General features: G+C 56.0%; 1 protein-coding gene across 7 annotated transcripts in view; it reads right to left on the bottom strand.

Moving 5' to 3' along the window:
* Window positions 1-24,335, bottom strand: part of TNXB (tenascin XB) — a 55,680-nt gene that overhangs the window by 12,792 nt on the left and 18,553 nt on the right. For 5 of the 7 annotated variants that reach the window (XM_037842442.1, XM_037842443.1, XM_037842445.1 and 2 more), the window contains 16 exons: window positions 23,176-23,544; window positions 21,791-22,084; window positions 19,655-19,945; window positions 17,425-17,760; window positions 13,870-14,178; window positions 12,606-12,914; window positions 11,050-11,337; window positions 10,515-10,823; window positions 9,727-10,017; window positions 9,281-9,601; window positions 8,543-8,893; window positions 6,837-7,160; window positions 5,153-5,485; window positions 4,454-4,807; window positions 3,179-3,523; window positions 815-1,180 (listed from right to left, as the gene is read on the bottom strand). In XM_037842442.1, coding sequence (XP_037698370.1) covers window positions 815-1,180; window positions 3,179-3,523; window positions 4,454-4,807; window positions 5,153-5,485; window positions 6,837-7,160; window positions 8,543-8,893; window positions 9,281-9,601; window positions 9,727-10,017; window positions 10,515-10,823; window positions 11,050-11,337; window positions 12,606-12,914; window positions 13,870-14,178; window positions 17,425-17,760; window positions 19,655-19,945; window positions 21,791-22,084; window positions 23,176-23,544 — 5,190 coding nt within the window. The remainder of the gene's footprint in view (window positions 1-814; window positions 1,181-3,178; window positions 3,524-4,453; window positions 4,808-5,152; window positions 5,486-6,836; window positions 7,161-8,542; window positions 8,894-9,280; window positions 9,602-9,726; window positions 10,018-10,514; window positions 10,824-11,049; window positions 11,338-12,605; window positions 12,915-13,869; window positions 14,179-17,424; window positions 17,761-19,654; window positions 19,946-21,790; window positions 22,085-23,175; window positions 23,545-24,335) is intronic. The other 2 variants (XM_037842447.1, XM_037842448.1) reach the window with 2 other exon arrangements.

Raw genomic sequence — 24,335 nt, 5'->3', positions numbered from 1 at the left:
TGAACACTGTTCAAAGCACCAAAATGACCAAACATTCTCCATTCAGCTAACATGAGCAACTGTTACTTCTTTACCAATTTCAGCTTTCACCTTGCTCTAGTCTTCCCTAGAGCATAAGATTTATTAAGACACAAAATTGCAGAATCCCTCCTTCTTCCTGACATCATGCAATCCACAGCAAAGCTCTGATTCCTTAAACTCTCCCAAATCACCGAACAGAAGCCCAAATACCATAAGTCCTTTCTAACACCCTCTTATGGAAATGCCCCAGGGTCCCTGTGGAATGCCCTCTCCTTCCCTGCAGGGAGTATAAACCCAACCTGTTTAACTAACAGGTATGGTCCTGGGAGTCTCTGGCTCGGGGGCACTGACACGCCAGACTCCACAGTCTCTGGATGAGGACACACACACCTCTACTGAATGAACAAACTGACCCACTAGAGTAAAAAGTGTTAATGCTCCAGCCAAGGGGGTGGAGCCCTGGCGGGGAATCGTGGGTGCAGGTAAAATGCTTTCAACTAATTCTAAGAAAGGGTCCAATCCCTTTGTTGTGAGGAGATTTGCTCCACAAAGTGGGGTGCATGGGCTGGTAGCATCGCAGAGGGTCTGGTAAGGAATGCAGAACCTCGGGGCCCAGCCCAAAACTACTGAGCCTGAATCTGCCTTTGAACAAGCTCCTCAGATGATTCGGATGGGCAAGGAAGTTTGAGGAAGCTCTGCAGTCAGGCTAGGTGTGCTTTCATGAAGCTGGTAGAACAGGGTGGTTTTTTAGGGCCCTTCCTCTATACCTGCCCCACAGCCAGCCCCCACTCACCCGTCAGGCCCACGGCGGCCACAGGGCCCATGCGCCGCCCCTCGTGGAGGCCATACAGGTGCATCTTGTACTTGCGCCCGGGCTCCAGGCCCCGCACGGTGACCTCCCTCTCCTCGCCCCTGACTCGCACCACCTGGGGCCGCCCGTCCCTGTCCTTGTACTGGATGGTGAAGGCATCGAAGCGGCCCTGGGGGACCATCCAGGTGAGGCTCAGTGAGTGCGGGGAGGACCCTGTCACTGTCAGCTCCCCCAGGAGTGGCTCCTCGGGGGCCTCCGTGGGCTCCATGGGGGGCTCCGTGGGGGCCGGGGTCTTGTCCTCGTCCTCTTCCGTGGGGGCGGGTGTCTCATCCACATGCTCCTGCAGGGCTGAGAGGAGAGAGCTGGGCTTAATGGGTGACTTGCTTTGCTGGTGACACCAATCGGGATAATAAAGTGCATCCCACAAATTTACTCCTCGAGCCCTGGGCTTCGAGGCTCGTGAAGCCTTTGTATCAGCCACCTCGAAAGCAGGCAAGGATGAGGGGGCTGAGCAGCCCCATCCCCAGACACGACTGCTGGCACAACTGCACTGTCACACACCTTCAGAAAACAATCCAGACCTATGTGCCGAAAGCCAAAATAATGCTCATTTCCTTTAACCCAATAATCCCATTTCTGGGCATCTATCCTAAAAAAACTATTACAAAAAAGGAAAAAGTTAGAGCATGGAAGAGCTCATTATGGGATTATTCATGACAGCCAAAACGTGTCAGGAACTCAAATGACCCGCAGAAGATTGATTCTGTTACGGCGCATTTCACTGCGAAGCATCAAGTGACCGTGAACATGATGATCCCGGCAGGCTGGGCAACCACAAATGCTCACGATGTGACTTGTATACAAAAAGTAGGACCCAAGAGTTTACAAACCCGCCGACTGCAACTTTAAAACATGCGCTACATAAATAACCCGGAATGAGCATATGGCTTGGGCATATTGTCAACGATGGCGGCTGGTGGGGCAGGAGGTGGAGTGATGGAAGGCGTTTTTTTCAATTTTTCAAACTTTCCATAGTGTTGCTATTTCTTTTCACTGGGAAAACATGGACTTAAAGAGAAATTCTGGACTATAAAAAATTAACAATCAGGGGCGGGGGGCAGAGAGCGGGGACCAGGAAGGGCAGAGGCACTGGGTCCCCCACGGCCTCGCCTTACTTTGTGCGAGTGTGTGACTCCCCATGACAGCGAGGGGACACAGAACAGAACAGAACAGTCCCACCGTGGGCGAGAAGGAGCAGCCCACCCCTCGGGTGTGAAGCTTTCTAATGTTCATTTTCCAATGCTTGCCCGATTCTCCCCTCTGGAATGTAGCTGAACTTTCTTCAGAGGATGAGCAAGTAAGCGATGACGGTGACGCTGCTCGCTTGGTGTCACAGGGGGCAACTCGCCCTCCAAATGATGGACTCTCAGAGGGGCTGGACCCCATCTCATCCACAGAAACTTGTGTGATAATCTCTAAACCAGGTATAAGAGTCCAGCCAAGAATGAGCTGGAAGAGGCAGGACTGACTGACTGCGCTGTGGGAATTGAATTCACCTTGTGATCTGTTTTACTTTTCTCTTATGGACTAAAAATTTTAACTTTTTCTTAATTGGAACTGAAATACGCTACAAGAGTGATGGGGGGGAGAAGAGAGAAGTAGAAGAGAGAGGACATTCGATTTTTCTATTTCTCCAGATTTTGAAAGAAATGCTTGTCATTTAAGAAAATCTGGACAACGCAGAATAGTATAAGACAGAAAATAAAGAGCGTTGGGATGTCCTATTCTGTCCCACACAGCATGCATGCCGTGGATGGGTTTCCTTCTTGTCTTCTGGCCATGCAATTTACATTCAACTGGTTGCTATTAGCAGCCTTACAAAAATTTTGTGCTCTCCTTTTTCAATGCAGCATTATAAAGTAATTTATCTTAGAACATTTCACTGGTGGCACGATAGTTCATTTTACAGATGTTGGCTAAATTATTTAATCATTCCAATGTGGTTGGATGCTGAGTTGTTTCTAATTTTTTGGGGTGGCTATAACAAAGAATACTGTGATTAAGATGGAAAGAAAGGGAAATGCTGTTAAGTCCAGCTTGGCCTGTGTCTGACACATTTCACCCTTGGAGGCAGCCATCAGAGGGAGGCCACGCCACAGCGGACGATGAGGCTGCAGGGTGGGAAAGACCAAACCACTGGCCAGAGCCACTTCCCCTGGGCCATGGAGGGAGGACATGAAAGGGGGGCCAAGGCCGGGACCTCAGGGCTGGCAAAAGAGCAGAAGGGTCAACCAGGTACCCACAAGGGAAAGGGAGCACTCCCCCAATCCCGAGCCCCCCACTCACCTGTCAGGCCCACGGCGGCCACGGGGCCCACACGCTGTCCCTCATGGAGGCCGTACAGGTGCATCTTGTACTTGCGCCTGGGCTCCAGGCCCCGCACGGTGACCTCCCTCTCCTCGCCCCCGACTCGCACCACCTGGGGCCGCCCGTCCCTGTCCTTGTACTGGATGGTGAAGGCATCGAAGCGGCCCTGGGGGACCGTCCAGGCGAGGCTCAGTGAGTCCGGGGAGGACCCTGTCACTGTCAGCTCCCCCAGGAGTGGCTCCTCGGAGAGTTCCAGGGGTTCCGTGGGGGGCTCTGTGGGGGGCTCCGTGGGGGTGGGGGTCTCATCCACAACCTCCTGTGGGGCTGAGAGGAGAGAGACATGGGGAGTCAGGCTCCAGTCACCATTCCAGCACTGAGCTGTTTTGCCAGTGACCTAGGAATGGAGAACATCAGTGGGGGTGGTAAGTTATGTCCCCAGTTCCATCCCCGGGGCTGTGGGTTGAGCCATTGGCCATGTGGGGAGCATTTGTGAATCGAGGGCCTGTGAAGGTGAGAAAAGCAAGCAACCCTGTCACGTGCTGCCACCCGGAAGATGCTCATGATATCAGTAGAGCTCACAGTGCGGAGGACAGTTTCTACACGTTTCCAGGGAAACACCATGCCTAAGGGGGCCTTGACTGCATAATTGGTATGCATCTACTTGCTTTGGCTAGATTTTCTATAACTTGAGCAAAGACATAAATCTGAAAGAAAATCTGACATGGTACATGGCTTTGTAGCATTCTAATGAAATAAACTGTTTATATTAATCCCCAAACAAGTAAAACACGAGTGTTGTATGTATCCACAGACTGCAAATTTCCAAAAGATATTACATGGAAAAAGACTGAAGGGCAATGTTCATTTGATGGCAGTTTTTAGTTGTTAGGATGGAGAGAAGTTTTTTTATTTGCTAAACTTTTCATGATGTGATCTTTTTTTCCTTTCACAAATACAAAAATGTGGGCTTAAAGAGAAATTCCAGTCAATGAGGTGTGGCCTCTACCTGACACATTTTACCCTCGGAGGCAACCGGTGGCTGATCATCAGAGGGAGGCCACGCCACGGTGGATGACGAGGCGGCAGGGTGGGAAAGACCAAACCATCGGCCTGGGCCACTTCCTTAGGCCATGGAGGGAGGACATGGAAGGGGGGCCAAGGCCGGGACCTCAAGGCCGGTGAAAGAGCAGAAGGGTCAACCAGGTACCCACAAGGGAAAGGGAACACTCCCCCAATCCCGAGCCCCCCACTCACCTGTCAGGCCCACGGCGGCTATGGGGCCCACACGCCGCCCCTCGTGGAGGCCGTACAGGTGCATCTTGTACTTGCGCCCGGGCTCCAGGCCCCGCACGGTGACCTCCCTCTCCTCGCCCCCGACTCGCACCACCTGGGGCCGCCCGTCCCTGTCCTTGTACTGGACGGTGAAGGTGTCGAAGCGGCCCTGGGGGACCGTCCAGGTGAGGCTCAGCGAGTCCAGGGAGGACCCTGTCACTGTCAGCTCCCCCAGGAGTGGCTCCTCAGGGGCCTCTGTGGGCTCCGTGGGGAGCTCCGTGAGGGCAGGGGTCTCCTCCTCCTCTGTGGAGCTGAGGGTCTCGTCCTCCACCAGAGCTGAAAAGGGGAGACAGAGAGTGAGGCAGGGTCCCTGTGAGCTGTCCCTGGGTCCTCAGGGGAGAGGATAGAGAAGCTGTGGCCACAACTGGGCCCTGAGGTCAGTTCAGAGGAGCCTGAGGAGTGGGTGGTCCTGCCCGGTCCACACCATACAAATCTACCTGGAGCCCCAGGGACAGGTGTGGGGAACTGGTGGCAGCCCCCAAGACAGCTAATGGGCCCCAGGGGGAAGACGCAAAGGGACCAGCCATGAGCAGAGAGGTCTCCTGTGCCCACTCACCCAGCACCAGAGAGAGAGGCTGAACCTCCCACTGGGACGCCCCTGGGGCTTCCACCTCCACTCACCTGTCACCCCGACCACAGAGACGGGGCCCACGCGCTGGCCGCTGTGGAAGCCGTACAGGTTCATCTTGTACTTGTGGTCTGGCTCCAGGCCCGAGATGGTGACCCCGTCCTCGTGTCCCGGCACCCGCACCGCCTTGGGCTGCCCATCCCCGTTCTTGTACTGGACCAGGAAGTGGTCAAACTGGCCCTCGGGGACCGTCCAGGAGAGGCCCAGGGAGTCGGGGGTGGCGTCTGTCACGGTCACCTCCCCCAGTCGGGGCTTGACGGGAGGCTCCAGGGGTGTGGTGGAGGGGCCTGTTGGGACTGGGGTCATTTCTTCCTCCTTTCCTGGAGCTGGATCAAGAGACAAACAGAATGTACAGACATGCCTCGAGGGGGTTCCTTTTGGCCAGGGGCATTCTGGGGTTTCAACTGGACCCACCAGGGGCCCACAGCCTGGCTGCCAATGCCTCAGGATGTCATTTCCCTGGTGTGGATGTTCAGTTACCAGGGCCAGAGCACACCCCTGTGGGGAAATCACGGTAATGGGGCTGACGTGCAGAGTGCACCCACACTGAACCCTTGGGCGCTGCAGAGCAGACCTGAATAGCAGGACAGAACTTGTGCTTTATCACCACACCAAACATAACCGAAAGTCGCATCAGGAGGTATGCCCACTCGGGCTGCGAGCATTCCATTTCTTGAGTGTTTTCCTTTAATACCCTCTCTGGTTTAAAAGGCTTTTCTGAGCATATACAGAACCAATTTAGATTTCACAGCTGAGGGCAAAGAGGGGAGACCAGCATGAGGTCATCTTTGCAAATGGAGGATTTGGGGACCTGGCATTTGTTCTCTCTCTTGCTAACTTACGGCAGAGATGCTCCATCAGCTGCCAGGGATGCCCGCTTGTTTAGCATGTGTGATACCATGTGCTTTATTTTCATTGACTTCTTTTCTCTTTTCCATTCTGCACAGGGTTTTATTCTGTCTTAACAGTTGAGTTACTAAATCCTTGCGCTTCATATACCTGTTCTGTTTGGGATCCAGGTCTCAAGCATATAAGGGATAACAGCTATAAAACAGCTTACAGAAAGCAAAAGACAGCCAATTTAGACAGTAATTAACAATGGGAAAATGCGTGTTAAGCTGTGCGTGTGATGACTGATGCTGACTGCTGAAGCCACCGTGTCCAAGTCAGCAGGATTCTGTGCTGTTCTAGCATAAACGGGTATCAATCTGGTGCCCTGGGGAGATGCATAATTTCTCCCACTGAGATCGATGATAATTCTGAGTGGCCCTAAGGGGTTTTCAGGAACTAATCACCTTCCTAAGAGGGAAGGCTAGTTCCTGTTCATTGTGTGTGAGCTGAGTCACACTTGTGCCCACCCTGCCAGATAGGTGTGGTTATTCCTTCTTTACAGAAGAAAAAAGGAGGCACAGAGAGGTTGAGAAACTTTCTTGGGCCACACAGCTCATATGGGCTGGGACTGGCATCAACCCTGAGGTCTCCCTGAGTCCGTTATTTCCCTGGTGCCCTGCTTTTTCAAGGCCCTAAAAAGCCCTTGTGTAAAGGGTAAGAGGGCCTGGACAAGACCAAAGGCATGGAGTGAGATTCACTCCCAGGAGCAGAGACACCAGATCACTGAAGTCAAAGGGAAACAGAGTCCAGCCCAGGGCAGGGCCTAGTGTCCTACTGCACACTCACCGGTCAAGCCAACAACGGAGACGGGGCCCATGCGCTGGCCGCCATGGAAGCCGTACAGGTTCATCTTGTACTTGTGGTCTGGCTCCAGGCCTGAGATGGTGACCCCGTCCTCGTGTCCCGGCACCCGCACAGCCTTGGGCTGCCCATCCCCGTTCTTGTACTGGACCAGGAAGTGGTCAAACTGGCCCTCGGGGACCGTCCAGGAGAGGCCCAGGGAGTCATGGGTGGCGTCTGTCACGGTCACCTCCCCCAGGTGCGGCTTTGGGAGGCTCCGCGGGGCGGCGGGGGGTGGGGGTGCAGGAGCTGGGGGCTCCCCTTCAGGCGCTGGGAAGAGATGCAAACAGAATCTTTCCGTTAGGAAGCCCCAGTTCTCGTGGATTCAGGCCGAGCCACTTATGGGCCTTAAGATCCATTTCTGATTGTGATCATCAGAGACTCTTCATGTGGCCACACTGGCCTTCTTGCTGTCCCTCAAAGGTGCTAGGCAGCCTCCCACCTCAGGACCTCTGCACTGACTGTTCCCCCAGATGTCTTTATGGCTATGTCATCTTCTCCTTGGGGCCTTCCTTGACCCCATTTAAAAATTTCAATTACCCAATTGCAATGCATCCTCCTTCTTTGGACCTGACTCCAGCAACAAAGTGCAAAATAAGAATTATGAGACAATCAGGGGACTGGAGCACTTCCTGGATACTCGATATTAAGGAACAGTTGTTCATTTTTAAAACAATGGCAATTAATTGTATTGTGGTTGTTTTTACAATAAAGATCCATTTTTTACACAGAGAGAAATACTTAAATAATTACTGGTGAAAGTATAGAGTGTCTGGGGTTAGTTTAAAATATTCTGGTGGTATGTCCATACAATGGAATACTCTTCTGCAATAAAAAGGAATGAAGCACTGGTATGTGCTGCAGCATGGATGAACGTCAAAGACACCATGCTCAGTGAAAGAAGTCAGAGACAAAAGAAGATATATTTACACAAGAAGAAAAAGACAAATCTACAGAGAGAGAAAGCAGAATACTGGGTGCTTAGGGCTGCGGGTGGAAATGGGGATGGATATGAGGTTTCTTTTGGGGTTATGGAAAAGTTCTCAAATTAGATTGTAGTCCTGGTTGCACAACTCTGTAAATGTACTAAAAGTCATTTAATTGTACCCTTAAAACAGGTGAATGCTGTGGTATGTAAATTAAACCTCAATAAAGCTGTTAAAGAAAAAATTCTAGGAGGGGAGAGTAGGAAGTGAGTTGGATGGAGCGCGGCTAGGAGTTGGTAAGTGACTGAAGCAGGGCCACAGATGCCTGGGAGTTCACTATATGATTCTTTCTCTTTGTGCATGTGTCTGAAATTTGGTATAAACAATATTTATTGAATTAATTAATATTTCTTGGCAGTTGCCCCAATCTCAGAAAAGTAGTTCTCCCCAGAGGTTCCAGTGGAGCAGAGAGCCACAGACGGGTCAGGGAATTACCAGCCGTGAAGGTCTCAGGCCGACGGCCTTTCCTACACAGGCCTGGCACGTCTCCAGAACTTGCTCTCTGTGCCCCCAGATCTCACCTGTCCTGAGGTGTCAGTGGCAGAGGCTTGGGTTAGAGGTTTGCCAGCTTTGGGGGCCTATGTCTCCAAAAAGGAGATTCTGGAGATTCCATTAATGAGCCTTTTCCCAAGACCCAACCCCAAGGGCCATTTAGCCCCCACTCACCTGTCAGGCCCACGGCGGCCACGGGGCCCACACGCTGCCCCTTGTGGAGGCCGTACAGGTGCATCTTGTACTTGCGCCCGGGCTCCAGGCCCCACACGGTGACCTCCCTCTCCTCGCCCCCGACTCGCACCACCTGGGGCTGCCCGTCCCTGTCCTTGTACTGGATGGTGAAGGTGTCGAAGTGGCCCTGGGGGACCATCCAGGTGAGGCTCAGTGAGTCTGGGGAGGACGCTGTCACTGTCAGCTCCCCTAGGAGCGGCTCCTCAGGGGCCTCCGTGGGCTCCATGGGGGGCTCCGTTGGGGCAGGGGTCTCCTTCTCCGTGGGGCTGAGGGTTTCATCCTCCTCTGCAGCTGAGAAGGGGAGACAGAGAGTGAGGCAGGGTCCCTGTGAGCTGTCCCCGGGTCCTCTGGGAAGAGGACATAGAAGCTGTGGCCACGACTGGGCCCTGAGGTCAGTTCAGAGGAGCCTGAGGAGTGGGTGGTCCTGCCTGGTCCACACCACACAAAGCCACCTAGAGCCCCAGGGACAGGTGTGGAGAACCGGTGGCAGCCACCAATACAGCTCACCGTGGCCCTTCTCTGTCCAGGAGGACTGACAGCTGGTCTTTAGGGCCCCAGGGGGATGATGCAAAGGGACCAGCCATGAGCAGAGGGGCCCTCTGTGCCCACTCACCCAGCACCAGAGAGAGAGGCTGAACCTCCCACTGGGACCCCACTGGGGCTTCCATCTCCGCTCACCCGTCACCCCGACCACAGAGACGGGGCCCACGCGCTGGCCGCCGTGGAAGCCGTACAGGTTCATCTTATACTTGTGGTCTGGCTCCAGGCCCGAGACGGTGACCCCATCTTCGTGCCCCGGCACCCGCACCGCCTTAGGCTGCCCGTCCCCATTCTTGTACTGGACCAGGAAGTGGTCAAACTGGCCCTCGGGGACCGTCCAGGAGAGGCCCAGGGAGTCGGGGGTGGCGTCTGTCACGGTCACCTCCCCCAGTCGGGGCTTGACGGGAGGCTCGGGGGCAGAGGGAGATGGTTCTGAAGGTTCGTCCTCCTCCTGGGGGACTGAACCAAGACACAGAGAGAGAGGAGGATGGAGAGAGGGTGGGACGTCCATGAGGACTGTGCTGTCCTGTGTGCCCTCCCAGCCCTTTGCAAGGAAGGTGAGAGGGCAGAACTCATCCGCTCACCTGTCTGGGCCTCAGTGTGGATGGGGCCCACACGCTGCCCATCATGGAAACCGTACAGGTTCACCAGGTATCTGTGGTCAGGTTCTAGGCCAGAGATGGTGACCTCACTCCTGTCGCCCTCTAAATTGACCACCTGGAGCTGCCCATGCTTGTCTGTGTACTGGACCTCGAAGGAGTCGAATTTCCCCTCAGTCACCGTCCAGGAGAGGTGCAGGGCCTGCGGGGTGGCCTCCTCCACCATCAGCTCCCCCAGGCGGGGCTGGGCCTGGCCTCCACTGTCCTCCCTGGGGGCTGGTTCAGACAGACAGGTGGGGGTGGTGACTGCTCTGTCCCTGCAGCCAGCCTCTCGGGAGGAGGGGAGGGCAAGAGGTCAGCAACAAAAAGAACCAACTGATACACATGGATGAATTTCAAAAGCATTATGCTATGGGCCAGAAAGCAAGCATGTTAAATGAATTGCTCAAAAAGGCAAAACTGTAATGACGGAAAGCAGGTTGCCAGCAGCTAGGGCTGGGGGGACTGCCTGCAAAGGAACACAGTGGAGCTTCTGGGGGTGATGGAAATGTTTTAAACCTCGAACTGCGGAAGTGATTTCATGATGTAATACATTTACCAAAACTCACTATTCTCTTAAAATGGGTGAATTTCATTATAGGTAAATTATACCTCAATAAAACTGATTCCTTCCCCCAAAAGAAAGGAGATGGGAAGTTCAGAAATCCCAGGGCTACAGTCAGATCAGGAGAGCGAGGCGGGGAGGAGGCGGCTCGGGCCGCAGCCCCACTCACCAGTCATGGCGATCACGGACAGGGGACCCACACGCCTGCCGTCGTGCAGCCCGTAGAACAGCAGCTTGTACCTGCGGGCCGGCTCCAGGCCCGAGACACGCACTGCCCTGAGGCTGCCCTCCACAGGCACCACCTGCGGCTGCCCATCCCTGGCCTTGTACTGGACCACGAAGGAGTCGAACTCGCCCTCAGGGACTGACCATGAGAGGTCCACAGAGTCTGGGGTCACACTGGTCACCTGCAGCTCCTCCCCCAGGCGAGGTTTGGGGGGACGCTTTGTTCCAGTCTCATCCACCACCTTCCGCGCCTCTGAGATGGAGACATGGGAAGGAAATGGCTGTGCTCTTTCCGGAAGGCTGGGTGACCTCGAAGGGTAGGCTGGAGAGGCCTGGAGACAGGGCTGGTGCTATGGGTTTGTGCAAGGTTAAGGGGCAGCTGGAGTTTGAGCCCGGGTGGTTGGGGCCAAATAACAACCGCAAAAGCAGCCACACACGTGGCCACCTGCCTGCAGGTCCTGCAGAGGGCCCCCCCTCACCGGTGGTGCCGTCCGCTGTGAGAGGGCCGTGGCGCTTCTTGCCCAGGAGGCCGTAGAGGAGGAATCTGTACTTGCGGCCGGGGTCCAGGGGGGCAATGGTGACCGAGCGCTCGTGGCCCTCCACAGGCACCACCTGGGGCCCGTCCCTGCCCTTAAACTGGACCACAAAGGAGTCGAAGTGGCCCTCAGGGACCGTCCAGGAGAGGCGCAGCGAATCTGGGGTGGGGTCCGTCACCCGCAGCTCCCCAAGGAGGGGTGGAGTCCCTGGGCTGGCGTCACCTTGGGCAGCTGACAGAGACGAAAGGATCTTGTGTCTATTTTTTTCCAAAATGACTCCCTGCCTGCCTTCCCCTGGGGTTGGAAAAACCCAGAACTGCTCAAATACTCACTGCCTCCCCCAAATATTTCCATGGCCCTCCCATCCCCACCAGCAGCCCCAGTGGCCCATGCCTCTTTCCCCTGACCATTGAGGGGAGGGGCTCTTCTACCCTAAGGCATGCCTTAGAAAAGAAATCTCCTAGCTTCCCTTCTTGTCTTATCCCTCTCACTGACCAACCTCTCCCCATCTGCTAGAGACCATTTTCCCAGCAGGTGCAGCTCATCACAGCCCTTGGTCTCTAGTTCCTTTTTGCCCAGAAGCCCATAGCTGGTGATTTGGCTGGCCCCAGGGAGATCAGAGGGGCACAGAATCCCCAGTGGGGGAAGACAACAGGTGAGTGTGTGTGTGGTAGAATGGCGGGGGTTCTGACCCTGCCTCGTTCTGCACTACTGGACCCAGAACCCACAGGACATGATGGGGGAGTGGGGCTGCCTGCGGGAGCTTAGACAGGGGAAGGATCTGGTGTCTGCCCAAGGAGCCATCCCAGGGCCTGGGAAGGAGCTGGCCTGCTGCCTTCCTGGACAGCAAAGGCACTGACGGCATTGTTATTGCAAGAGTTTTCTGGCAACAGGGAGCCCCCAGGGAGCAGGGAGGGTCTGGACCAAACCCTAGGAAAGGGGCACGGCTGGGCTGGGTGGCCGGGCCTGGGTTCTCCTGCTTCCCAGCGTCCGAGACTCTGGGAGGAGGGCAGGGGAGGAAAGGGGGTTTCTGAGGGAGGCAGATATGGGACCAGACAGGCCTGAGACCCGAGCGTAAGAAGTGAGGCGAGGGACTGTGGTAGAGAATTGGAGGAGAGGCAGAAAACTCTCAGGAGGAGACAGCTACACAGGGCTGAGGACCCACAAGGCCCAATGCAGGCACCCTCCACTGTCCCCCCAGCACCCCAGTCTCTCAGGTTCCACCCTCCAAGAAGGGGCCTGAAGGGGCTTTCCCCTATTCAACAGGAGGAGAAATTATGAGAAGAAAGAAGAGGTCAGCAAGGAGAACAGACCCTGGGACGGCCCGGTTCTCCTGGTCCCTGTCAGCCTTAGACTTGGGCAGACAGCACGGCTTTTCAGAGGAAAGAGGAGAGGTGGACAGAGGGGAGAGCTGGCAGAAGGGAGAGCAAATGTGGCAGCAGGAAGAGGGGCTGGAAGGCTGGGGCCCCAGGGCAGCTGTGCGGAGGAGTCCCCCTTACCCGTCTTTGCCTCCACAGAGACCGGGCCAAGTCGTTTCCCATCCTGGATCCCAAAGAGCAGGAACTTGTACTTGCGGGAGGGCTCCAGGCCGGGGACAGTGACTTCGCGCTGGTCTGCAGCCACTGGCACCGCCTGGGGCTGCCCGTCCCTGTCCTTGTACTGGACCACGAAGGAGTCAAACTCGCCTTCAGAGACCATCCACGAGAGGCCCACAGATTTGGGGGTCACTTCTGTCACTGTCAGCTCCCCCAGGCGTGGCTCCTGGGGGGGTTCTGGCGGCTCGGTGGCCGGAGCTGGCGGGAGGGGAGCTAGGATTTGGAAAGACAAGAAGGCCCTGAGTTCTCCAAGTGGAGAATTCCCCACCACGGGTTCTTGTACCCTGCAGGCTTCAGTTACCTCTTCACCTTCACAGACCCCTAACTGAAATGTCACATTGCCCTCGATGAGTTCAAGAAACAGCCACACAGGGCATAGCAGAATCTGACAGTCACCAAACAAAATCACAGACTTTTCGCATCACCAGAGAGTTAACATTGTAGCATCAAAATATCATTTATATTCACCACTATTTCTAATTGTGGTAGTTTCTTAAACACGCCGCTAACTCTTGTCATTCAATGAACCAATAGGGAGTCCGTGTATGACTGTCATAAATTTGAGTTTTAAAAAACATTTTTATAATTGTATATCAATATAATTGGTTTCCTTGGCAATCCTATGCATTTTCTTTTATAGATTTAAATACAGTGTTTGGAGAGAGGCCTGTGGGTTTCACCAGACACCATGGCACAGAAATGGTGGAGAACTTGAGGGCCGAGAAGGGCCTCTTCCCAGAGGATGGAGACTCAGGCAGGGCGGCTGAAGACCTCCGAGAAGGAATTCACGGGATTCATGTCGTTTAACCCCAGTGAAAAAGGGCAGCAGGGGAAGTGGGAGCTGCGTCCAAGTCACAGCAGGCTTGTAAAGCGAAGAAACAGCTGTGAACAATCGGAGCGAGGTCTGCGGGTCGGGTTTTGGTCAGAGGAAAGGCAGCCATTCTCCCCCGGGCGAGGGGAGGGGCGGAGGTGGGGAAGGAATGGAAGGTTTCAGCCTGGGGGAGGGGCTAAGGGACCCCGAAACACACTAGGATGCCTGTGACCCCAGAGAGAACCTGAAGGGTCCCTGAGGCGGGGCCTGAGGGGGCCAGCCCTCAGTGAGCGAATGGTGATGCCGAAGCCAGGCTGGGAGAGGGGTCTCGGGACAGGGAGCCCCGGGCAAGCTTACCTGTTACGGCCACCACCGAGAGAGGGCCCACGTGCCGTCCACCATGCATCCCATAGACATTAATCTGGTATTTGTGTGCAGGCTCCAGGCCAGGGACGGTGACCTCGCGCTGGTCTGCGGCCACTGGCACCGCCTGGGGCTGCCCGTCCCTGTGCTTGTACTGGACCACGAAGGAGTCAAACTGGCCCTCAGGGACTGTCCACGAGAGGCCCACGGAGTCAGGGGTCACATCTGTCACTGTCAGCTCCCCCAGGCGCGGCTCCTGCGGGGGTTCAGTGGCTGGAGGGGCCTCTTCATCTCGTTGCGGGGCTGGGACAGAGATGGTAGGGGGCCATTAGGAAAAGATCCTCTTTTCCCTTGGCAGTGATTTTGGGGGTTGTGTTTATGGTGCCCCCGAGGAGGTTTTGATGTAAAACGACACTGATTGGCTCCATCTGTCTGGGCGACAATCCCTCACTGAGTCCCCACCAAGTGTCTGGAGCTGTGCTTGGTGGCTGCAGGGCGGTGCCAGCCATCACTGAGACCCTGGGAAAGTGGCTGTAATTCCATCCGTATGTTGGTGACTCCAAATTCATACCCCCTGTCCAGACCTCTGACCCCCAGACTTGTGTTTGCTCAACATTTTCCTTGGATGCCTAACTGGGATCTCAAACTCAATGAGTCCAAAACTGAACTCATGAGCTTCCCCCTACACCTGCTCTCCCCACAGCCTTCCCCATCTCAGTAAATAACAACTTCATCTTTCCATTGCTTGGGCCAAAAACCTCAGAGTCACCCCTGAGACTTCTCTTACACCACCCACGTGGCCCGTGAGTAAATCCTGTTTGCAGAATCTACCTTCAGAATCCCACCCCTTCACACCACCTCCACGCCTCCATCTCCAAGCACCACCCTTTCCTGATGGATTATCACTACAGCCTCCTAAATCAGCTCCTTCTTTCCGCCCTCACCCCCCTTCAGTCTGCTCCAGAGGGATCCCATTAACACAGTAGTCAGAGCCTGTCCCCGCAGCAGCTTCCATGTCACCCAGAGTAAAAGCCAAGTCCTCATGGTGGCCTACGAGGTCCCACATGCTCAGCTCTCACATCAGCCCCTACCCCCGGCTCCACTCCACTCCAAAACTCGCTGTGTTCCTCACTGCTGTGCAGACATTCCAGCACCTTCCCATCTGCAGTCTCTGCATTTGCTCTTGCCTCTGCCTGGGAGGCTCTTTCCCCAGATAGCTATGTGGCTTATCATCGAGCCTCCTTCGGGCTTTCCTCAAACGCCCCCACCTTCTCAGCGAGGCTGGCTCTCCCTGGCCCTTCTCACCCACTCACTATCTCCCTACTGGGCTCTGTTTTTCCCCACGGCTGCCATCACTCTAACACACAGTACCACTGACGTGTACATGCAATTTATCACCTGTCTCCCTCCACTAGAACCTGAGCTCCAGAGGCAGGGACTTGGCCCTGTTCACTGCTGTCTTCAGCCCTTGGCCCACAGTCAGCTCTGCAGACATGTTTGTTGAGTTAATGAGTGGTCTGCAGATCTGGGTTGGGAAAGGAGCTGCCAGTCCCCTCTGCCATGGAATGAGCAGAGTCTGGGAAGCAGCTCTCTATAATGACCAAACCAAGAAAGTCATCCTAAGAGGCAAAATGGCGGAGGGGATGGGTGGATAGGAATCCCAAGAGCTTGTTTCTCTGGCTTCCAGGGGAGGGCGAGACTAGCCTTCAGGCAGGTAAAACCTGCAAAAACCCTCCAGCAGACAGAAATGAGTCTGGATGAGGAGGACAGGCGAAGAAAGCTGTGATGGCAGCTGATGCGGGCGATGGGAAGGATGTGACTCACCACCACTTATTGAGTGTCTCCTACATGTCAGGCCAGACGTTGTGTTTCACTTCACTTGTCTTCTAACTTTATAAGTTCTTGTAGCACCCACTGCCTGCTCACTTTTGCCCTGTGTACTTTCCCTCATGAAAAGAAGTATGGTGTCCTTCACCATCAACCTTCTTTGTTGGTGGTTTGGCTCAACTGGGAAAGGTGAGGTTATAACTACCCATGAACATGACAACCCCACACTGCATTTGAGATGCCCCTTTTCCAATTTAGAAGGGCTTCTAATTAGCTCCATAGATTTCCTTGCCTGGCAATGGCACAGCACGGATTATGTGCCAGGCATGGCCCCTTCGCCAGCTCAACAGGCTCCCGCAGCTCCCTCACCTTGCTGCTCCTTAGTGAATACTGATCCTCATGTCTTTCCTAAAGGGCCACTTACATCCTACCCAGAATATCTAAAATATGTTTTAAAATATCCAGTATTTTGCACATGGATATACAGTGTTTTCTCTACGAAAAGTTTTGAGTAAAAAGTCAAAATGAGCCAAGAACAGCCAGGCATTTTACATCACCACCTCTAACCCTGAGGATGAGCAGGCTCAGGCCCAGACAGAGAAGGCAACTTTTTCAAGATCACACAGTTCAGCACTAGGGAAGCCAGGGATGGAATTCAGTTTGTCAGAATCCAAAACTCAGTTTTCCTCTCCTGTACCACCTCAGTCAGCCCCTGACAGAGCCCGTCCTTCCCCCAGTGACCAGGGACAAGGCCTCACAGAGCCCCGTGTGGCCGCCCGGGACTGAGGGAGCCACTTCAGTGCATGTTCTGGGCCTGGCATGACCCATGAAGACAGGAACTCAGGTGGCTTCCCCACTCCCTCTTCTCAGTGTTGACTGAGGCAAAGAAAAGAAATTGGGGGTGGAAGGTTCTGGAAACTAAGCCATCCAACTCACTGTGAGTTGGGCTTAGTGGAAGTACAGAAACCATGCTGTTTCTCTGCTTTTATGTCTTTACTCCTTCCTCATATAGTAAAAGTTGTTTTTGAAAATGATGTGTCTTTGGTTTGGTGAGCAAAGGAGGAAAGAGTCACCCCTCACTGTGATCAAGCTGCAGGTCAGCAGGAGGGTCCCAGAGGCCTGCATGGAGGAGGGAATTCTACCCACCCAGCCTGGCACCGGCCTCGTGGGCTGAGGCTCTGGCGAGGAGATGCCCAGGCTGGGGCCTTTGTGGTGGCCAGGGTGGCCCCATAACCAGGCCCAAGAGAAGGCACGGAATGCATGTTCCTCTTTGCCGTGGTCACTTACTTGATGAGTATGCGAGAAAGTTTAGAGCTGCACTGATGACCAGGTCACTGTGTCATGCACATTCTGATCCACTAAGTGGCTGAAGCAGCCAAGGGGACAAAGCAGACCCCAGAGCAAGAATAATTATAATCATCATAGTCGTGAGCACTTCCGGTCTATCTACTCTGTGCCAGGCCCATTCTCAGTGCTTCCATCCTCTCAGCAATCTGGTGAGGTGGTCACTGCTCTCCCCACTTTACGAATGAGGAAACGGGCAGAAAGTTTAAAACTTGCTCAAGGTCACACCGGCGGTTGTAGCCCCTGTCCCCAGTGACCTGCTTTTCTTCGGGTTTCCCAGGGAGGCAAGACCTCGTGGCTCCACTAGAGGAAGAGAGGGCAAGGAGGCTGGGGGCCACCAAGGGAGGAAATGGAACCAGGCCCAAGACCCTCACTCACCTGTCAGGCCCACAGCGGCCACGGGGCCCACGCGCCGCCCCTCGTAGAGGCCGTACAGGTGCATCTTGTACTTGCGCCCGGGCTCCAGGCCCCGCACGGTGACCTCCCTCTCCTCGCCCCCGACTCGCACCACCTGGGGCCGCCCGTCCCTGTCCTTGTACTGGACGGTGAAGGCGTCGAAGCGGCCCTGGGGGACCGTCCAGGCGAGGCTCAGCGAGTCCAGGGAGGACCCTGCCACTGTCAGCTCCCCCAGGAGTGGCTCCTCGGGGGCCTCCGTGGGCTCTGTGGCAGGCTCCATGGGTTCAGGGGTCTCTTCCCTCACGTCTGGGAAAGGAGCTGAGATGGGAAGAGAAGAGACATCTGGGAGATTTTTCTCCACTGTACTCACTAACAGGGCTAACCTCAGAAAGTCGTGGGGGTGGGGTAGCAGGGGAGGCCTGGAGCCTACCCCCCACCTTGGGCCGGACCTTTGAGCTCTTGCCACTCCTCAGGATGTCTGGACTGCTCCCACCCCTTACCAGGCCAGGACAATGGAATGCACTCCTGCTAAGGCCTTTCAGTGCAGCCCTACCCCTCCTTCCCTTTAACCTTGAGGAATGAATTGCTAAAGCAGGGCCTCTCCCACTCTCCCAAGAGTGGCAGAAAGATTTGGGGGTGGGGGTGGCTGGGGAGGGCTCTGCTCTTCCCCAGGATCACATCTCCATGGGCACCTACCCTGTCCCCTGTGGCGGGGTCTCTGCTCTCCGGGTGGGGAGACTGTGACCCACTGTCGGGTCGATGGGGGACCACTTAGGGGATGGGAGAACGAGAGGGAGAGCAGGCAAAAGTGACAGCCCAGGCAAGGATGGGAAGGGGAAGGAGGGGAGGAGAAATAAAGGTTTCTGGGGTGTGAGAGAACACCCTTAAACAGCTGTTCTCCTGTGCCTGGCGCTAAGTGCTGAGCAGGCCTGAACTCACACAATCCTGACACCCTTGTACAGTAGTTACCATTAGTATCCCCATCTGACAGATGAGAAAGCGGAGGCACAGGGAGGCTAAGTAACTTGCACAAGGTCCCATAGCTAGTAAATTGCAGAGCTGGAATTAAAATCCAGGCAGTCGTGTCCAGCGTCCATGCTCTCGAGCAGGGCACACACTACCTCTGGGCAAGGAAGACACCACAGGCCTCGGAAGTGGCCCAGGACAGGGTGCTGGGCTGAAGGCGAATGGCCAGTCAGTGGCCGGCAGGGCGTGCAGGGAGCAGGCTGCAGAAGTGCAGAAATGACTGTGGCCTGCACCAGGCAGGGGAGGGGAAGGAGCCCAGCAGAAGCTGAGTGGAGACCCAGTGGCTGGCTCCTGCGGACATCTGTGGGGAGGACAGCTGCGGTGGAGGGATGGGGGAAATGGGGCCCACTCCTTGGAGATGGCGAAGCAGGGCCTAGAAAGGGATTAGAGGTTGGAGGTGGCTGGAGGCTGGCTGAGGGGCCTCAGGATTTGGGGGAGAAAGCAGGTGGAGCCTCTGGTAGAACCATAGCAGAGAAAGAGAAGGTAGAGGGAAGCCCCAGCCAGGTCCCGCTGAGAGGACTAGGGGCAGGAGGGGAGGGAGAACATGCAGTCCTGTCTCACCTGTTGTGGCCACCACAGACACGGCCCCCACCCATGGCCTGCCACGAAGCCCGGAGAGGTTGATCTTATACTTTTGGTCGGACTCCAGGCTGGGACAGTGACCTCATTCTCATCCCCCCGATGGGCACTGCCTGGGGCTGCCCCTGAGCATCCTTGTACTGGACCACAAAGGAGTCAAAGGGGCCCTGGGCCATGGTCCAGGACAGGTGCAGGGAGTCTGGGGTCATACCAGTCGCTGTCAGTTCCCCTAGGATGGGCTGCTCGGGGGGCTTGGGTTGGGGGGCTCCTCTTTGCTCCCTGGGACTGTAAACAAGAAGATCCAGCCAAGCCCGGGAATGGGGTTGGAATTTGGATGGGATGGCACACTGGGGGGTGACTATTGGCTCAGCTTGTGTCCTTAGCTTTGAGGCGCCTGGCCCTGCCCAGGCATGACACACCCTCTGGGCCTTGGGGAGCGGCTGGTGGGGATGGAAGGGGCCCAGCAGCGCGGGGGAGGCTGGCTGCCCCTCAGCCCAGGAGCGGGGCCAGCAGCCTCTCTGGGAGGCCCCAGCTGGTTCCTGGCTGAGGGCAAGTGTGTGGAGGAGTGAGTGGGAGTCACATGGAGGCTTAGGTTTCCATCACTTACCAGTGGTGCCATCGGCTGTAAGGGGGCCATACCGCTTCTTGCCACTAATCCCAAACAGAGTGAATCTGTACTTGTGGTCAGGGTCCAGGGAGGAGATAAGGACTGAGCGCTCAGGCCCCTCCACAGGCACCAGCTGGGGCTGTCCATCCCTGTCCTTGTATTGGACCAGGAAGGAGTCGAACTGGCCCTCAGGGACAGTCCAGGAGAGGTGCAGCGAGTCTGGCGTAGCATCTGTCACCCACAGCTTTCCCAAGTGGGGTGGGGTCCCTGGACTGGGGTCACTCCGAGGTACTAGGAGGAGGGGCAGAGAGAAGGGGGACACAGGTCATAGGGGAAAGGGGGAGTCCACTTCTCACATCGGACACGCTGCGTGAGGTTGTGTAGGCTGCCCACGGCACAAAGGCGCACGGCCGAGGGTGCACGTCGGGACTGAAATCCAGCCAGTGCTCTGCGTGTCAAGCTGGGTGCCTGGCGGGGGGTTATGCCCAGCTGGAGGAAGGGGTGCTTCTAAGCTTCAAGAACACACGGTATGGATGAGTGTGGCCCAGGGAGGGATTGCAGAGGAAGTGGAGGCCCAGCCAGGCCTTTCCAATCTCTGCGGCCAGGGAAATTTTCCCAGTACCACAGCCACTGCTTCCAGCTTAACTACTAGCTGGTTTCTCCTCCAAGAGAGAGGAGCGCTGTCCTTGGAGTGTTCTAATGGGGAAGAGCCGCCCCACCCCTGTGCTCCGGGTGCCTCTCCTCCTCCCCGGGAGCTTCTATCCATCCGTGACACCCCTGCTTGCATCGCCAACCTTTCACTCTCAACGTGCTCCAGCCTCGCCCTCCCTAAACTCTGTTGCATCTCCCTCCAGCCTCCAGCCTCCCTCTTTGCTCTCCACTCCCAGCCCAGGTTCCCGAGACTAGACGCCTGCACTGGTTGTATCAACGCCCTCACCTCAATCGCCCTCCCCACCCCTGCCCCCTTGGGCCTTCAGCCCCAGCCCTCCTGCAAGGCAGCTCTCCCTGGGGTCAAGGGTGACCTCGTCATTGCTGAATCCTGTGGACACTCTGTACCCTTGAATCACTCTTACGGAATCAGACATGCCCGACCACGCCCTCCTTCTTGGCATCCAGGACGTCCCTCTCCCTGGTCCCTTCCCTCCCCCCAGTCACCCCGCAGGCAACCCTGTAGGCTCCTTTCCTCTGCTCAAGCCCTGAGGATTAGTAGTCTCCAGGGTTCCCACCGCCCCATCTCTTCTCCCCTGACACCCTCACCCTGGGTCCCATCGCCACTCCCAATGTCCATCCACACTGATGACACCCATATCCCTCTCTTCAGGCTTTCTCTGTGCTCCAGACCCTCAAGGGAGACAGATACCCAAGTCACCACTGCTTTCTGCTCTGGTGACTTCTCCCTCTCTGGGCCTCAATTTTCCTTATCTATCAAGTGGTGATGTCTCACAGGGCTGCTGGAAGGATTAAGTGTGATGATCTGCTTAGAATATCTTGAATGCCTTTGACAATAAATGCCCAAGAGACGTTTATCTAAGTGTCCCACTGGCCCCTCAAACTGCCCCACCTGTGCAGTTCCCTGCCGCAGAGAACGGCCCTCTCTGGGGGTTGCCTGGGCTTCCTCACTTTCCTTCACCTCCCACATCCAGCACCATGGCCACCATTTTAGCCAGGCCACTGCCATTTCTCTCCAGCTCTTAACTCACTCCTCCAGCCCTCCTCCCATAGCAGCCACAGTGTTAATTGTCAAATAAGCATCAAATCATTTCAGTCCCCCACTTAAGATCCACAGAGGCCCTGGGGCCCTCAAATGCACCTTTCATCATGGCACACAAGGCCCTGAGACCTGGTCCCTCAGCAGCTCACGCACCCTGCTCTCCACCCAGAGGAAACAGCAACATTGGTTCTCCTGAGGGGCCATGCTCGCTCTTACCTGGCTCTGCACAGCTCCCTCTGCACTGTCTCTTCAACCCCTCTGCTTGCCCAACCACTATTTTTCCTTCAGGATTCAGTGCAGCCACCCCTTCCTCCAGGAAGCCTTCCTGGAGTTCCCAAAGCAGGTTCTCAAAGCATTGGAAAGTCTTCCTTTGGGACAGTACAGAGGACAAGGGCGGGGGCAGGGAGGTAACCGCTCTCACTCACAGGTCTTGGCTTCAGCGACCAGAGGACCGTGGCGCTTCTTACCGACGAGACCATATAGGACAAATTTGTACTTGCGGCTGGGATCCAGGGAGGTGATGGGCGCTGAGCGTTGGGGCCCCTCCACAGGCAACACCTGGGGACCATCCCTGTCCTTGTACTGGATCATGAAGGAGTCGAACTCGCCCTCAGGGACGGTCCACTGCAACCACAGTGAGTCTGGGGTCACGTCCGTCACTGTGAGCTCACCCAGGTGTGGTGGGGCCAAGGGCTTCCCAGACTTCTCCTCTTCTCTGTCTGAAGTGTGAGGGGCAAAAGCAAAGTAGGGTGGACTCAACTGTTCCCTTGTCCCTGCCTCCTTCCCTCTCTTTTGCCCTCCAACTCACTCCATTCTGGACAGCTCCCTCCCTCCAAGCCTCCACCTCCACCACCCCTCAGTCCACCTCCACCACCCCTCAGTCCTCTGTGACAGCCCTCCGATCTGTGTTCCAGTCTCTGTTCATGACAGCTTCCCCAACCTTCAAGAAAGGTCTCAGATCCACGTCAGGATCTCTGAGAGAGTTTTAGTTCCTCTAGAATTTTGCCTGAGGGTTTCAAGCCTCCCCACTGCTGCTTAAGAGCAGTCTCAAGGCTCCTCAGTTCACCTGAGCTTTTCTTTCCCGTGGCACCCTCTTTCCCAGTGGTGAGCTTGACTGGGAGTTGTGGAGAGAGTCAGCCACCATGAAGCCCATAGAGAGGGATCAGGAAAAGATGTCACCCCAGGGACCACAAACCCAAACCCCATTCATCTCTGAAGTGGGACATCTACCCCCAGCAGAAACTGGCTGACAGGCCCCTGAGGCACTACATACTGCAGGCCAGGTTCTGGGGGTGGGGGGCAGCACCACCGTTAGTGGAGGGGGTTCAGGGACTATGGGGAAGAGCTGGAGAGGAGGGGGCTGAGGATCAGTATTCCCAGGACCAGAGGACTTCCCACACCCACCCTAAGTCAATCTAGGCGGGCAGGGCAGGGCAAAGGAGTGACCAAGAAGTGGGGACAGAACATAGAGCAAAGGAAGCTACAGGAGGAGAGCCAGGGGCCTAGAGCCTCTCTCCTTGACTATCTGTCCCCTCCTCTGACATTGTTCCTCCCATCTTCTCCTGGAGTGCTCTACTCCCCCCCATCTCCCCTCCCACTCTGCCATTGTTCTAAGACCCCCTCTAACCCTCTTCCCTCTGGACCCTCGCCCCCTCTCCTCTTCTTGTTTTCTCCTACCACCCAGCCCAAACGCCAGCCTTGCCCTTCAGAGGTCCCTCAACCCCCTCCCCACCTCTGAAGTCCTGATGGCCACTGCCCCCGCCCCTCCCCCAGTCTCAGGGCAGCGGTCTGAGCAGAGGCCAGGATGTACCCATAATGCCTTGGTAGATGAGGGGGGTAGAGGGCTCGCCCCCAGGGGGGACCCCACGAAGTGACAGCTCGTAGGGAGCTCCAGGAGGGGGTGGGGGCACCAGAGCCTGGCGGACGTCCCCTGGCAGCAGTTCCTCATGTGCCCCCGGCTCCTCAGGCACCCGCAGGCGCAGCTGGAAGTGGGCAAAGGTGTCGGGCTGGGCTGTCCAGGTCACGTGGAGGTGCCCGGTCTTGTCTTTGCCCAGCACCCTCAACTCTCCCAGCTCCTGGGGGCGCTGCTGCAGGAGCGGGGCTCGGGCCCCTTGGGTCGTGGAGGGGCCTGAGGGAGGAGGTTCATCGGTGGTCCCCAAGAGGCCCGAGGGGGAGGTCCCTGGGGAGGGGCAGAGCGAGAAAAACAGGAGAGACAGGTATGAGAGCCAGAAAGGGATCCCCAGCTTCCAGGTTTCTGCTCTCTAGCTGCTAAGAGCCTAGAGACCCTCCCTTTTCTGCTTCTGGGTCCACCACTTGTGTCACCCAATCTCCCAAAAGTGCTCCAAACGCCATTATCCACCACATTCCTGAGCAGACAGGCCTGCGCTGAGGGCAGGTAATAAATAAACCCCTGGCCTGCCATCCCTCCCCCACAAGGCCCCTACGTCCTCCAGCCCCTAGAGACCTCGATTCCCCTCCCTACACACATCCCCCTCCCCACTGGGTGGTGGTCGTGGCTTCCATTAGTGCTGCAGTGAGAAGCCTGGAAGAAAGGAGGTGATGTGGTGTTAGGGAAGGAGGATGCAGGAGTTAGAGTGGGCAGTGAGAAGAGAGAAGAGAGAGGGCTTGGGGAGTGGTCGTCCAGCTCGGGAGGCATCTGGGCCCTATGTGGGAAGAAGAGGACCACAACCCTCCCTGTGGCAGCCACAGAGCACCCTCTCCCTGAGCCGGAAGATCGTTCCTGTGGGAGAGACAAGCTTGAAGTGAGCCAGGAAGTCTGGAGAGGCAGCCCAAGCAGCAGTGGTTTCAAACCCCCCCACCCCCCACAGACATGCTGCCTGATGGTTTCAAGGCCACCCCCAAGCATTTCCGATGTGTCGCTTTGAAGTCAAGACCAAATTGTGGAAAATTTGTAACCACTGACCACAGCCCTCAGCGGCTCTCAGCATAGTGAGTCAGAGTGGGAGCTGC

Source organism: Choloepus didactylus, chromosome 7 (assembly GCF_015220235.1).
Source record: "Choloepus didactylus isolate mChoDid1 chromosome 7, mChoDid1.pri, whole genome shotgun sequence".
NCBI lineage: Eukaryota > Metazoa > Chordata > Mammalia > Pilosa > Megalonychidae > Choloepus > Choloepus didactylus.
The sequence above is the reverse complement of the archived record's forward strand: the minus strand, read 5'-3'. Positions and strand labels throughout refer to the sequence as shown.